Raw genomic sequence first — 14,910 nt, 5'->3', positions numbered from 1 at the left:
CATGTAAGAAAAAGGTGACCAGGCCATGGAGCAATGAGATAAGATGAAATGACAAACAGGAAATACTTCCAGAGGGTTTGAAAATGTGTACTTTTATTTTGTTCCCTTGGGGTGGGGTAGGACCTTTCAGGTCTGAGTGAGGAATGAAGGCAGAGTATCACATCAGTCCATGGCAAAATTTCATTTATCCTCTTAAATACCATCACGTGCAATCATTCTTACAGTACATTACACCAGCTCAGCCTAGAAAATATTGATTGTACACAAATAAAACATCTCATTTATACATCTTTATTTTGGTGTCAACGATAGAAATTTAAAAGGGGAAAGTTCAGAAAAGGGGAGTCACATTTTGCTGATATTGCTGTGTGGTGGTCAGACAGACCACAAGCTGGTCAGAGAAACTTGCAATTATGCCATTAAAAGAGAGGCTGGGGTCTTGTTACCGAGTGACTTTTCCAGCCCTTAAAACAAACAAAAAGTTAAAACAAATATTTATAAACACAAGCCAATTAGATATGTGGATCAATTTTAATCAAAAATCTAATCCAAATCAGTTTGTAATAGTCCATCAAAAAAAAATAAAAAATAAAATAAAAAATATATATAACCCAAACCTTGAACACAGACAGTGCTCATAACTTTAACTAACTGTAAGCGTGGCGTTATGGCAGCCCATGCAAGCTGGCATACGGAAGAGAAGAGTGTCTGTGCATTCACACATATCTGCACCGATACTTCTCTGCCAGCCATGCAAATACAGAGGAGTCAACAAGCTGGGGGACTAAACACATGTACTGATGAAGCTCTCCCTTCTGCTAAATGCAGCATAGTAAAACACTCATCACACTGAATTATCCTTACAGTTACAGTAGAGTTACCCTGACAGTAGGGAATTAAATCACTTTGTATTATTTTGTTTATAAATATTTTTGGAAGATATCAATCACAAATCTGGTTCAACAGAGGGATTTTCTTTTTCCTAGTATTGTCATCTCCAAAACACAAAGAATATACTCACATTGAGTAATTTGCATAAAGCAGAAGTGTGATCCAACAGCAGAACATACAATGAACATAAATACAGTGATAATAAAAATCCAACATTACATATGTAGTGTCATGTCCATATATTTGCTGAGTTGATTGTTTTACTACCATTATACCTTCAGTCAAAGTAAAACAAATGAGGAATAATTTTGGTTATCCCAACACCAACTTGTAAATTAGAAGGTTCAACATTAAAAGACTAGAATTAGTAATATTGTAACTGCTACAGTAATCTTCAGTGTGAAGAAAGGTCACCACATATTCTGCTGTAGGAGAACTGAATGTTTTCACCGTAGATGCCAATGAAGAAAAGAAACTTAAAAACAAACAAACAAAAACACGTTTCAACATATAAAGAAAAGCCTTTTAAATAAAGTCTATTAAATAGTGGAGTGAATGTGTTCAAGTTTGTTGGATCTTAACTGACTGACATAACCCTTCTTATATAGTTCAATTGTCTCTCAAAACCTCCTCAGTCGAGTGAGACTGAACCAATCAATCAATCTATATAAATAATGCAGCAAAGGTGATTATATCCAATGAAAATCATTTTCAATTTTCTTTGGGTAAATACTATTAAAGACCCAAACCTGTTTAACTTTGGGAAACTGTGGCAGTGTTCCTTCAATGATTGTTGCATATGAGCTAAACTCAAAACATATACATCTAAAACCCCAACACATCCTGCCATAAGTTAATGGTCCTTTACTCCAAAGCATAGGTCCCAGCTGACTAGAACTGAAATGTTTAAATGTTTAGAAATAAAAAGACACTGAAATTAAGCAAAAACTAAACATTGAGTTTTCTTAAGCGACACACAACTTTTTCTTTTTTCAAAATTGAGACAGAACTTAATTTGAAATGTACATGGATGGGAAATGTCTGGACATTCCAGTGTTCTTTACTACAGAAATCTCCTTCATGTATAGATTTAAATCTTTCTTCCAGCAGGCCACATTCAGTACATAAGCATCAGATATCAGGAGGCACACTGGGAGAATGATCAACTCTGGAAGAGGTTTGATGTGTTTTTTATCATTTTCCTTTACTCACCATCTTAAAAAGATGGTGTAGGACTGAAGTTTAATTCAGAGCACTGGGAGCACTTGAGAATTACAATATTGGCCATAAACATGACTAACACAAGTTAAAACAGCAAAATAGTGTTGCTATAGAAGTGGGCCAAGTCAAAAGGGAGAAAGAGATGGAATGTTCCATTGGGACAAAGGAGAAAGTGGTTAGAGACAGGAAAGGAAGTTGGAAAGAGAGGCACTAAAAGCCCCCAACTGTTCATGAAACTGGCCCCTTTGTTTCCTTATGCATTTGGCCCAGTCAATTAATACCCTGCTATTATTTTTTCTAATCATCCAGTTGCACGCTTGTCTCATATCTTCATCCACCAACTTATCTGTTTGTCGCCATCTGTAGTGGTTCTCTGTAAGTTGGGGGTTTCAACAGGAAACAGGTGGAGGTGGTAGTAGAGAAAGAAGCTGCAGGATGGTCCAGCAGATGTTTCATTGCTCCTCTAACCAGGAGGGCTTGTCAGCCCCTGGTGGCTTCAACTTTATGCTGAATTGCTTCAGCGTCTGCTCCAGCTGCTGCTGGTTGCCAGCAAAGTATGCTGAGATAGCATTATGAAAGAGGAGAAGCTGCTTATGCATCACCTTCACCTGAGAACAAAGATGGAAGTTTAGCAGTTTGTTTTTTGCAGAAAGAAAACACTCAGATTCAACATGTGTGCAGCTGCTTTTTTTTACTTTGAAGATGATGACAATAGATACTCGTCAAGCAAACTAACCTTGTTCTCCTCCAGGAACTTAAGTTTGATGGTGGCATCTGAACGGAGACGTTCATACTTGTCCTTATGAACATGGTACTGTTGTTGTGCAGCATCTATACGGGCCATGGCTACAGCATCCCTTGGACCCAAACTCAGTTCCTCCAGGTCTGACCGGTAGGCATCAAACTCAAGTCTAAAAAAAAAAAGGTTTAGTGGAAAATGATTTTCATCGTCTTGACAAATAAACACTAAATCCTAACTGGTCCTTGTATGTACAGTACAATGTGAAACAATAGTTTGAGACAAAATTAATGCTATAAAACAGAAATTGTTGCTTTTCACTGATTGGTCATAAGGATGAATCAATAACTTTTATAAGAAAGTATATGCCAGTGCTGCTCTGGGAGTGTGTCAAGGGAGGCTTTGACAGCGCCTCTCCATTCTCCACATTAGGAGAAGTTAGGTAAAAATATTTCCAAAGTGGCAAAAAGATTTCAACTATTTTAATACAGGCCATATAGTCATTTTGTTTTGAGAAATGTTTATTTAATAAACAAAAAGGACAAAAAAAAAAAAAACCCTTTCTGAACTCAACATTAACATCACCACATTTTCATTTAATATGGTGAACCTGTGAGCACACGGTTGAGCACACAGCTCAAATAGAAATATTAGACGGTTTAATTGCTAAATGCTTTGCTATTTTCATTATGTAATTGAAAGAAAAAGATATAAGAGCAGGGAAAGTAAACCAAAAGAGCTAGAATGTGCTATAAAACTTCTCTGCAGGTCCACCACTATGAGAAACCCCTCTGATAGAGTCACACGGTTTTCATTCTAACATTTGATAAAGAACATTTTTGGTGTACATCCTCCTTTGAAAAGCAGATCCATATAGTTTCCAAGGCTAATAATTGTACTGCATGTCCTTACCTGGCATTTTCATACAGCTTTATTGTCATCAGGGTGTCCTCCATGGTCTTATTGACTAGTGTGTTGATACTGGACACAAAGAAATTAACGGCACCGAGTAGAGTTTCCCCATTTTTACACAGCAACTTCTGAGTCTCTGCATTGTAGCCAAATTCATCCTGTAAAGAAAAACTGGGCATTTACACTCACAACACAATCCAAATTGTACCAAAGGTTTAAATGTTGTACACAAAGACCTATTGTATGTAAACTAACAATAAAGTAGTTGACAAAAACAGCACCCTCACCTAGTGTTATTCCAGGACTGCTAAGAAATATGACGATCTGACATAAAAGCTACATGCTGAATTTTGAACGCTCACCCGTAGCTCTGGAGATTTCTGACTGAGCTCTGCAAAGCTATCGCCCAGCGCATGCTGCGTCTGCACCATGTTGTAGAAGTGATTGGTCAGTGCTCTGGCCAATCGCAGCACATTCTCGTATTTCCTTTTCGTGTCTCTCAGCACCTCTATCTGGGCCTCCAGCTCCAAGTCCACAGTCCGAGACCCTCGGCCGAAACGTTCTGAGATTATTTGCTTGGTGCACTGAAACAGTGAGGAAAGAGACAAAGAGACAACAGTGACAATGCAATTGATGCTTCTAGCCCCTTTTACTTATAAACTCCAGAGAGTAAGGAGAGATTAGCTCTGGACAATATCCAAAGTTGTGTTTCACACGTGTAACAAACAGTATTGGTTGGAAAGTGTTTTGTTATAGTGAGGGCTTAACGCATACAGGAGGCACAACATGATAGAAAAATTCAGCTGTGGGAAACAGTGTTTTCTTTACAGCATATCGGAGCTGTGCATCTACAAAAAATAAAGATGCCATGGTGCTAGGCCAATAGAAAGGTCGTCAACAGCCCCATTTGCTCACTTTAAATCCTCCCAACAATTTGGGAGAAAGCAGCGTGCTTCACGCACAGGCTCATGCACATAATCTGTAATATTGTTGGGAGTGTTTCACTCAGACATTTGTGTTCTTGCCTACATGGCCAGATAAAATCCAGAGACTTCAGGATTCCAGTGAATCTGTGAGAAAGGTTCTATGTTTCACAGTTTCATTTACTGGCCAACATTAATGATACCTTGTAAGTGTTGAGGCCCCACTTCTTCACCGTTTCTAGTTTTTCCACAGCCACACCACGGGTTGTTTGTTCTGCCATCATTGACGAGCTGCTGCTGCTGTGGTGCATGTTGGAACCTGAAAGATGAAAACAAATGTATTAACAAAAAAATTAAATAGAAACATGGTAAACAAACAACAGGTTAACACCAGCCAAAAAAAGACCAGAGAATCCTTAACCCATGCCCCATGTCCATCACCTCTTACCCGTAAACCATTTTGCAGTGCTTAATAGAGAGATAGAGTAAACAGTAGGAAATCCAAAGGCTTAAACTGACAAAGTATATTTGAAAAGTTGGGAAAAAGCACCTTAATACTATAGTCATTCTAACGGAGCTGTAAAAAAGGGGGAAATACCAAAAACTGCTGACATATTTTGGGTAACTGCTAAAACAGCGTTTTGATTTAACAATATGGAGGCTGGTGATGTTTTGAGCATTTAAATTTACGCTTGTTTCCCACCCCAGTACCTTGGCATTCATGTGAATAGCTTGCTATATGGCAGGTGACAGAATTGGTTGGGGGAACACTACTTCGCCTGGCCATCGTACGCAGATCTGTGACGGTGGATGGGTGGTTGTTGGGTATGAATGTAGGTGAAGTTTGTGGTGAATATACATTTGGGTAGAGGGTGGGAAGGATGTTCAGGATCGGGGTTTATGACAATTAGTAATTTAGAATTCAAACATTACATAATTATTGGGGTTGAACCAGCATGCCAAAAAGGATATGATAACGAACAAGGAAGGTAGTGGAGGGAAGGAGGAAGACTCAAAGTAAAAAAACAGTATAAAAAAAAGACAAAAGGGAGAAGAGGAGGATGAGGAATATGTAGGAGGGAATTATGAAGAGGCGATGGAGGACAAAGAGACAAATACATAGATGAAAAGACACTATTTAGTGCATGACAATCAGTGAACAATGCAAATAAATGAGTGATGATGAAGACGGGGGCAGTTGAAATTACAGTCGTAAAAGAACTTGATACTACATAAAAAAGCATTAAATAAAAAGCATGACAAACAAAATGACAAATATGACAACAATTGGGGTCTCTTCAAAAGTTTGCTAAAGTTATACTATTATCTTACTTTTGCCATCAACATTTAAGGTTGAGGTAATATGTGAAAAACAAGCAAGTGATGAACAAGGAGGAACTAGAGGAATAATTTGTTACAGAAATGAATGTTAGAAAAAAAAGAACATTTTTATATTGCCCTCACCCCACTGAAAAAAGAACATTTGATGAGAAGGTAAAGAGAAGCTCATTCCTTGCTATCTAAAAACAACAAATTCAGTATAAAGAGCAACTTTCCAAAATGAGTTATGCATGTGAGAACTGCAGAAATCGGATTTCGTGTCAGAAAATTTTGTATGTGTATATAAATATTCTAGAGTCTACAACCCCCCCCCAAAAAAAGATTCTCTCACATTTTGGAAAACTACTCTTAATAATAATAACAATAAGGTCTAAAGAGCCACCAAAGCCTGTAACTGGAATCCTTTTGTTAAACTCTGCATTGTAGCGTACAGCAGGACCTGAGAGAAAGAGCAGGACAAAAATGCAAAAATATTAATATGAAATAAGTAGTAAAGATATTATTACCCTCTGAAACTTTGTACAGTACACAGCTATACTGATGAAGTTAATGGCTAAACCAGAATCTTTTAACCTTAACAGTAAACTATCAACTGATTATGAACAAAAACAAACATAATTATTAATGGTATGTAATATTTTTGGGACTGGCAAGGGAAGTTAAAGAAGGATAATTTAGTTCCTTGAGTTTGAAGGACAGTAAAAAAAGAGTGTGGAAAGATGCTGGAAATGAATGAGGGAGACAAAGTAAAGTGACTCTACCTTTTATTGAGCTGGTTGGGATAATACCTTCTGCTGTTCCTCCATACCCCCCTGATACAATGCTAGTCTCGTTTAGATTGGGACCCGATACCATCACCTGCTGCAGGTCCTGCAATGGTTAAACAGCCGAAAAAGAAAAAGGGAGAACAAATGAAGGATAGAGGGTTTAGGGTGAGTTGGGGTGTGGACTTATTATGTGTTATGACTTATTATGATTGAGTGTTATATTCAGACAACTCTGACGATGTTGGTTAAAGGCTTATTCACTAGAGGGGGACAAACACTACTGTATGTTAGAAACGTTAGTCAGTACACACATCCTACTTCAATCAGCTCCTTAACAGAAATCCAACAAAGAAAACACACCATGAAAGAACCATAATTCACTTGACTAATGACTAACGGTTTGAGCTCAATCTTCTGCCATGATGTTGAGAATAAGTGAGAGGACTTCTAAAACACAGCTGGAGTTGACTCTAAACTAAGCTGTGACTTTAATTATCTATGAGGCAGGAAATGCTCGAGTAAACGGGTTTCTCTTTCTAAAATCAGCATCATAAACTCCAGTGAGACTGAAATCATTTGACACATACACACAAGCAAAACAATAACTCAACTATGGGCATATTACCCATCAAATATGTAAAAGGGAAGGTTTTTTTTTTTTTATAAAATATACATCTCCTAAACTTGCGTTTAGATTCTACTTGAAGAATGTGTTCAGGAAACTACAAAAGAATGCTCTGGAAAGGAGGGTGCAGTTCCCTTTTTTGTAAATACACAATTATAGTATGTTTGAAATGGAAGTAAAATTATTGCGATGATTCGCATTGCTGGAGGTCAAGACATCATTCACAGAGGGGTATGACTGTGAGGAAAACTGCCCTCTTTCCACAAATGTATCACGATTCTGCTCTTCTGTTTATTAGGACCAACATAGCAGTCATAATACAACCTCTTTTGGACTCTTATTATAACCGAAACATCACAATAGAACAAGTGAAGCCACATCACATCAACGTTAGTTATAATGACATTGTTATTACAAGTATGGCACTGTGTTTCATCCAACCCCATACACATATTACCCTCGTCACACACACATACACACCCTCTCTAGACTGCACTAGTTCAGACAGAACAACAAAAACTAGATGGTTATGATTCTAGTTTCAAGGGTTAGTTGCCAGCTATTGTGTTAACACTACTGATTTTGAGGGCTCTCTCTCACAACACACCTACTGCAAGAACTCCTTCTGACTAAAGTTAGTAACAGCTACGCAAGTTGCACTGTGGTTTGTCATAAAAATGAAATATCTGACATTTTGTGGAGTAAACTAATGTAGTGATGCAATGCAAGTCCATGTTGCGTAAAGTCAAACCACTGTGCAGTGTTACAAACTAACATGATGACACATTAAAAAAATGCACAAATTGCCTGCTCACCCTGGTGCCTCTGGAGCTCCCTACCTTCTCATCTAAGCTCCATTGCAGCTTTGCAGCCTGCACAGAGATGGAGGAGGAGGGGTTGACAAACAACAACAACAACAAACAAACAAATAGAAAAAGGAAAGACAAAAAGAAAAATCTATGACTAAAACCATGAAACAAGAGCAAATGAAATTAAAAAAAAAACAAACAAACAAAAAAACCCAAACACACTTATGTTCACAAACAGCAGGGATGTAGGATGGAGAGCAGTGTTGACGGATATCACAGAAGGTTGCTTTAGGATTCATCATTTAACAACTTTATTTCTAATATTGAAGTGGATCATCTAGTTCACTATGTAACGTGTTATGTTCAGTATGTTGTAGCTCATCACTGTCCATGTATGGCTGTTACCATCTCTGCCATGATATATGTCAGCACTATCTGGACAAAAAGAAAACAAAAACACTGATTCTTAAATCGCTGAAGAAATGAATATATTCATTTTCAATACAGATATTTGAAGTGACATTAACATAGGTAGAAAAATAAATAAAATAATTTATTTTGGAACATGTCAGAAATAGCCTCCATCACAGCAACTGTACCAACTTCTGTAGCCTATAAAAAGTTTTCAGTATTCAACTTCCTGTTTCTTTATATTCAATTTGTGTATCCCTTATTTTAGAGATCTAACTCTTGTTGTGGCAACTGTTTGATGTGGAAGAAAGCTGACGCAGACACTGATCCTTCCCTAGATACCTTAAAGCCATCTGCTAGTCAAAACAGTGAGGTTTGGTGGCATGATAGAGAAGAGGCTGAATAGTGCAGGCTTTACTTTAAAATTCCACAAAATCTTATAACTTAGCTGCCTCTCAATTCTAACAAGTCAATCTTTTCTGTATTACTATCAAGATGCCACTCACAACCCACGTTCTTCTGCTCATCCTCAATCGAACAGATGTCTTCTCTATTATGGGTAAGAGCAAAACAGACTGCTGCAGCTTCAAACCAAGAGCTGCACAGCAGATATCAATCTGATTTCACAGGGCTTTCACCCAAGGACAAAGCACAGCCAGTTTCAGATTAATTGCGGAGTTGCTATGGCAACTGGTTAATATCCAGCACTAAAGAGTGACGCCAAACACTCTTCATACATGAACAGAACACATTAAACTGGAGCAACCACACCAACTGATTAAATACTTGTTACAGCATAAAAGCTTGGTGAGAAGGTACGGTTTTCTTTTACTACTTGAGTGGAGACACACAGTTTGGTTAGCAAATAACACAATTAACTGCTAGTGCTTCCTCCAGGATGTTGAGTCTGTTTGTCTTACAAGGTGTGCCTTGGGATGCAGAAAAATAAACAACCGGTTTTAACTTATAACTATAACTTATTAACTATAACTCAAATGTTACTTCATTCTAACTGACTCTGCCCAATATTCCATAAACCTATTCAGAAAAAAATGGTGCTGAACCCCTGTGAAAAAAAAAAAAAAAACCCTGTAAATGAAGTTTATTCATTCTGTAAATAGACAATTCTCACCTGGTAGTAACAATTCCATCTGAGAATTTCAGCCCAATATAGTGTTTAGGTTAACCAAATACACCACAGATGTGTCTGCAGTCCCAAACATGAGCCACATAAGCTGCGGGAACAACTGGTTCCCTAGGAGACACGTGGACTCCAAAACCTGATTTCCCAGTAGGTTCTTTCTTTTTCCACAGTTGCTGCTAGACAAGACAAGCAACACAAGGACCTCTGGCAACATTTAACGGGCAATACTTTACCAAATGTTATCTAAACACAGCAGAGGAGAAAACCTAAAAAACAGCTTGTGAATGAAAATTCTTCTGAGATGTTCCGTGTAGGTACAATAAACCAAAGTGGGAGAATGACAGTAAGGGATTGGCCCCATTCATACAGCCTTCACTACTGACAACTGTATTCACTAAGAAGAATAAATCCTGAATTACACTGCACATTTTACTGCAGGCTGATACTGTGGTGTGAATGGAAAGAAAAGAGCTCCAACAGCTAAATTTGTGATAGCGGACAGCACCTATAACCACTATCAATTTCACACAAATAAAGGCACATTGTGAAACAGTAAAAACACAAGATGACATTAGCCGTACGTAGGATGGATTTTCATGTGCTCTCTGTAAATGATTCTGCATAACCTTCATGGATAGTAGCTTACTGGATGACTCAATCCAATCAATACATTGAATTAAGGTTATTAATAAAATGTCATAAGGACAAATAAAAACAAAACTAAGGGCACAGAAAAAAAATATCTGAGGGTATGATGAAACAACTTGGAGTGAGAGTATCTAAGATTTAATCTCACTTTATCTTATACTGAAACTGTTTAAAACCAATATAATAATACAAATCCTATTTCCAGATTTTGTTTTTCAGAAATGCATTAACATAAATGTTTCATTTGTGGGTTAAAGTTGATCTTTATCTGATTAAATTTTGTGGTTTTCACTGAAAAATGTGATACCTGCAACACAATCAAAAAAGTTAGGACTGAAGTAAAACAATGCTGTAACGTTTGGAAAATGTAAGATAACAGTTAACAGGTGAGGATATCAGGATTCGGTATAAAAGCATCCACCAAAGGATGCAAGCAAAGATAAGCCATGGCTCATCACTTTATGCCAAACTTAGTGACAGTACAAGAATTTAGGTATTTCACATAAAAACACCAGGATCTGTGATGCATCTGTGCCCACAACATGAAAAATTTACATACGTGTGAAGGTATAATTGACACTAAGGCTTATATTGGTGTTTTAGGGAAACATATGCTGCTATCAAGTCAAGGTCAGTGGATAATTTAGTTGGACAATGCAAGGACTCATTCTCCACGTGCTATGACAGATTGGCTTCAAAGACAGGCTGTGTGTGTTTAACACGGCTGCTTTCTGTGCAGATCTGTCTCCTGTTAAAAATATATAGCACATCAGGAAGTTCAAACTTTAACAACTAGTATCAGCAGTTCTAAAATGGGTAAAAATTGAATTAAAAGGAAAAGGTGATGTAACACAGTTACCTCTGCCTTAACTTGTTTTTGAGTGTGTTGTAGACATTAGTTTGCTTCAAAGTTTATTTCTTACTTATGAAATGCAACAAATTATAGCTTTAAACTAATATAGAACTTTTTGAGACAAAAAAATTTATTAAAAATAATAAATCACTTTAGCACTATTGTAAGAACACTTTTGCAACTGATAAAAAGCTGCAAAGAGCCAATAAAAGTATAAAAAGTAAAAAGAAAATTGCTAAAACTTAAATAATTAAAACAATTAGCTCCGCATGATCTGTTCTGTTTGTTGCAGTTTGGCTTGCAAACTATTTTTTTCTTGGCCTGGGACTGATAGCCTGTAAACTTTACAGTTTGCAACCGCTTTAAGCAAGTCAATAACAGAGTGGTCACACCTGGTGCACCGTCCTGTGATCCAGTAGCTTTGACCCACCTGTTCAAGGCTGTCGTCTTCTGGTAGCGTCCCAGTGTCACCATTGCTGTTGATAGGAATCTCCATTGTGGCTGCTTTACTCATAATGCTGTCTGTCATAATGCACTATTTCTGTGGGAAAAAGGGAGAGAGAGAGAGAGAGAGAGAGAGAGAGAGAGAGAGAGAGAGAGAGAGAGAGAGAGAGAGAGAGAGAGAGAAGAGAGAGAGAGAGAGAGAGAGAGAGAGAGAGAGAGAGAGAGAGAGAGAGAGAGAGAGAGAGAGAGAGAGAGAGAGAGAGAGAGAGAGAGAGAGAGAGAGAGAGAGAGTGTCTGCATAAATAAAGTGAAAAAGGCAGAGATGGACAAACACTGAAGCTTTAATGTTGCGCTGAAGAGGAGCAACCAAAGAGCGCAGTCAAAACAGCCAAACCATTAGGCAGATGGGAATATAATTGCCACAAACAAGCGAGGGGGTGGTTTTCAAAGAGCAAGGCTACTGCTCGGCATAAAAACAATACACCTATGACAGACCCAGGCACAGGAGCTGCCACCACAATGAGCTGTCGTGCTGAAGTGGCCACTCTACCCTATAACTCATTTGCAGATCCACATGTTGGTAGCATCCACTTTCCAAATCCTAAACTAGAGACAGAAACATTCAACGTTCAACACAAACCAGTCGTTTTAACAGGTGAAATTGATTTGGTCCGCTATACATATACAGTCATAAATTCAAGCTATACAAACACAGTGTAGCCCCTAGTGGACAGAAATTATGAACTTAATCTCACAAATGAGGGAAACAATTGAGAATTCTGCATTAACGTTTGTTTACATGTGTTTGTGAGAAGATGTGTGTGTTGGCAAGGCCAACAAATGTGGAACACTATTTCCGTGTTTTTTTTGCAGTGTAGAAAATGTCATCAGTCTAAATTACACACCTGGAAACCTCCAAGTTACACAGCAAATCTAGGTAAATATAGACACACAAAAGCCAGTAATCTAGCAGGCAATTCATCATGCATTCTGTTTGTTTTGGGAGTCTCTTTGTTCTTTAGGCTAATAGAAAAGATTTGGAAATTGTAGGTGTAAGTAATGTGTGACAATGTTTTCAACAGTACCCTCCATTGCATGTTGGGGAGGAGAGAAATAATGCAGTGGGGAGTTAGGCAGATGACAGAGTGTACTAAGTGACAAAACAATGTTTAAATTTGTGTTATTTATTGGTTTATATGCCATAATTAGCATAACTCACACTCATTAAAAAAAAAAAAACACCACAAATGCCATAAAATAATATGGGGTATTATACAATTGTTTAACAGCTGATAACCGATCAATAAACATTGCTACAGTATATTATGCTCGTGAACTCCTTTAATGTGTGATATTGCATGTGATCATTAAAGCCATTGTGTGAAGTATGATTTACAGACTATAACCCAGCACATTTGTACTAAAGAGTGTTTAGTAAATAGGAGTGTGTAAACTAAGGCAAAATTATGAACTGATTAAAAAAAACAGCTGTTGTCCTTGTAATATCTGCTACTATGTGAGTAACTAAAACCTGAATTGTGTGGCAGGTTTATGACAGATCACTTACTTGCACCACCAAGGGAGGTATGCGGAGTGCTTGTGTACATTTGCTCTAACCTCACCTTAGCAGGCTTTTCCCATTATGAACACACACCTTCCCATACCCACTCTGCTTCTTTGAGGAATGACACATATGTTGACTTTACACATTAGTTGTGCTTCTCTTGCTCAACAATCCTTAACACAAACCACTAAGCCTTGTGCATCAGCGACAGACACTGGGGACAACAAATATAAAAACTGGCTTGACAGCTTATCTTCATGTAAACTCTTCACATTAATTCAAAGTGACTTTATTCTTCGTGCCTTGGGTCTCAACGATACACTTGTGACACTACAATAATGCCCTGTTTGGAGTCTTTGCCAAGTCATTTAGTCATGGAACAATAATAATGCAATGGCAAGATGAACTTGGACATCACTTCATATAGCTTTCAAAACGTGCAGGGTAATAACCGTATGGCAGCACAAAATGCGACAATGTACTTTATTGTATAGTGTTAATACTTACTGCCTATAACAAAAAGGCCATTGGTTTATTGTCCGACTTGATTGGACTCGAAATCACAAAAATAGAAAAAAAAATACAATAAATCACTAGCATGTCATTGCTGACTTTTGAGCATAAGCTAAGTTTCCACCTTTTCTGATCACACGTTGAAATGCTCCTGGGAACCCGAACAGGTGCAACAGTACAGGTGTACAGTTGTCTCTCCCGCAGGTAAAGCCAGGTCGGAATCTGCTGGCTTCAATCTGTCCAGCATCGTGGGGGTTTACTTGGGCAGTTAAAAATAACATCCTAATCGCTATTAGTCAACGAGATGGGCAGTATGTAAAATCAATTTCAGGCTGGAAATAAATGTTGCTTTCCAGAAAAGGCCTGTTTCTAGTTCACACATGCAGCTGTTTAGAAGAAGACTTTTAAAACGACCGCAGCAAAGAGAGTTCACTGCGCAAAGCTGGCTGGTTACAATGAAAGAAATGTAAAATCCCAAATCCAGACAAACGCAGAGGCTTTCACTTACTGTGTGCTGGGTCCCGTCGTTAACACGGAGCTGTCCTGGGAAGCTAACGAGCAAGCTAATAAGGCTGGAAGCTAACAGCAGTGCATGCCAGCTCCTGCACGGCTTAAAGGAGACTGGTGTGCCTTTTGTCAGCCCGAGGGGAAAAACTGTCGGTGAAAGAACAATATAGCACTGTTGTTTAACAGTATTCCTTTGACAATACCAAGTAAAGTGTTTGCTTAACTGCGTTTGGCTTCGGACCCCTCGTAAATAACCCTCTATCCTCTTTTTCACTGAAACCAGGAGGAACGATTTACGGAACCTACGTCACTGTCTCCGACCAAAAGCACGTCTATTTACGACAAGATGGATCACTACTCACAAAAACGAAATTGCCATTATTCTATGTTTGTTTACAACGAAGCTACTTAACTGTGACATGATTGAACCTGGCAGATCGTTTACAATAGATCTTTCCCCCCCTGTCGTTTAATTAACTAATTAAACAAAGGCTAAAATAAATAGTAGACAACATTACTAATGTTTAATCACTGTAGGCAAATATTCCAGTTTCAAAAACACATATGCATAATATTTTGTAGTTCTCTTTTTTCCCCT

The 14,910-nt window shown here is 38.0% G+C and overlaps 1 protein-coding gene across 15 annotated transcripts; it reads right to left on the bottom strand.

The window, feature by feature from the left end:
* Nucleotides 1-71: 71 nt before the first annotated feature.
* Nucleotides 72-14,622, bottom strand: arfip2b (ADP-ribosylation factor interacting protein 2b). Of its 15 annotated transcripts, none has more exons than XM_067492743.1 (11): nucleotides 14,314-14,622; nucleotides 11,715-11,825; nucleotides 8,259-8,291; nucleotides 6,789-6,897; nucleotides 6,410-6,466; nucleotides 5,398-5,484; nucleotides 4,890-5,005; nucleotides 4,126-4,347; nucleotides 3,764-3,921; nucleotides 2,849-3,023; nucleotides 72-2,720 (listed from the first exon to the last, which is right to left on the bottom strand). In XM_067492743.1, the coding sequence occupies exons 2-11, from the start codon at nucleotides 11,811-11,813 to the stop codon at nucleotides 2,565-2,567; spliced, it is 1,212 nt and encodes a 403-aa protein (XP_067348844.1). In that variant the 5' UTR covers nucleotides 11,814-11,825; nucleotides 14,314-14,622; the 3' UTR covers nucleotides 72-2,564. The 15 variants fall into 15 exon arrangements, with proteins under 15 accessions (XP_067348844.1, XP_067348842.1, XP_067348841.1 ...); XM_067492741.1 differs by having other exon boundaries at nucleotides 8,235-8,291; nucleotides 13,800-14,621; XM_067492740.1 differs by having other exon boundaries at nucleotides 8,235-8,291; nucleotides 14,314-14,621.
* Between the last annotated feature and the right edge of the window lie 288 nt (nucleotides 14,623-14,910).

Source organism: Channa argus, chromosome 22 (assembly GCF_033026475.1).
Source record: "Channa argus isolate prfri chromosome 22, Channa argus male v1.0, whole genome shotgun sequence".
Classification (NCBI taxonomy): Eukaryota; Metazoa; Chordata; class Actinopteri; order Anabantiformes; family Channidae; genus Channa; species Channa argus.
This window is presented reverse-complemented; position numbering and strand designations above follow the sequence as displayed.

Bases quoted from the DNA above. Each gene is read 5' to 3' on its own strand.
- arfip2b (XM_067492741.1), bottom strand. From the start codon at position 11,813: ATGACAGACAGCATTATGAGTAAAGCAGCCACAATGGAGATTCCTATC. The intron at 6,467-6,788 runs GTAGAGTCACTT...TCTTTCTCTCAG, and splicing joins CCCAACCAGCTCAATAAAAG to GTCCTGCTGTACGCTACAAT. The intron at 3,024-3,763 runs GTAAGGACATGC...TTTTTTTTTTAG, and splicing joins AAGCTGTATGAAAATGCCAG to ACTTGAGTTTGATGCCTACC.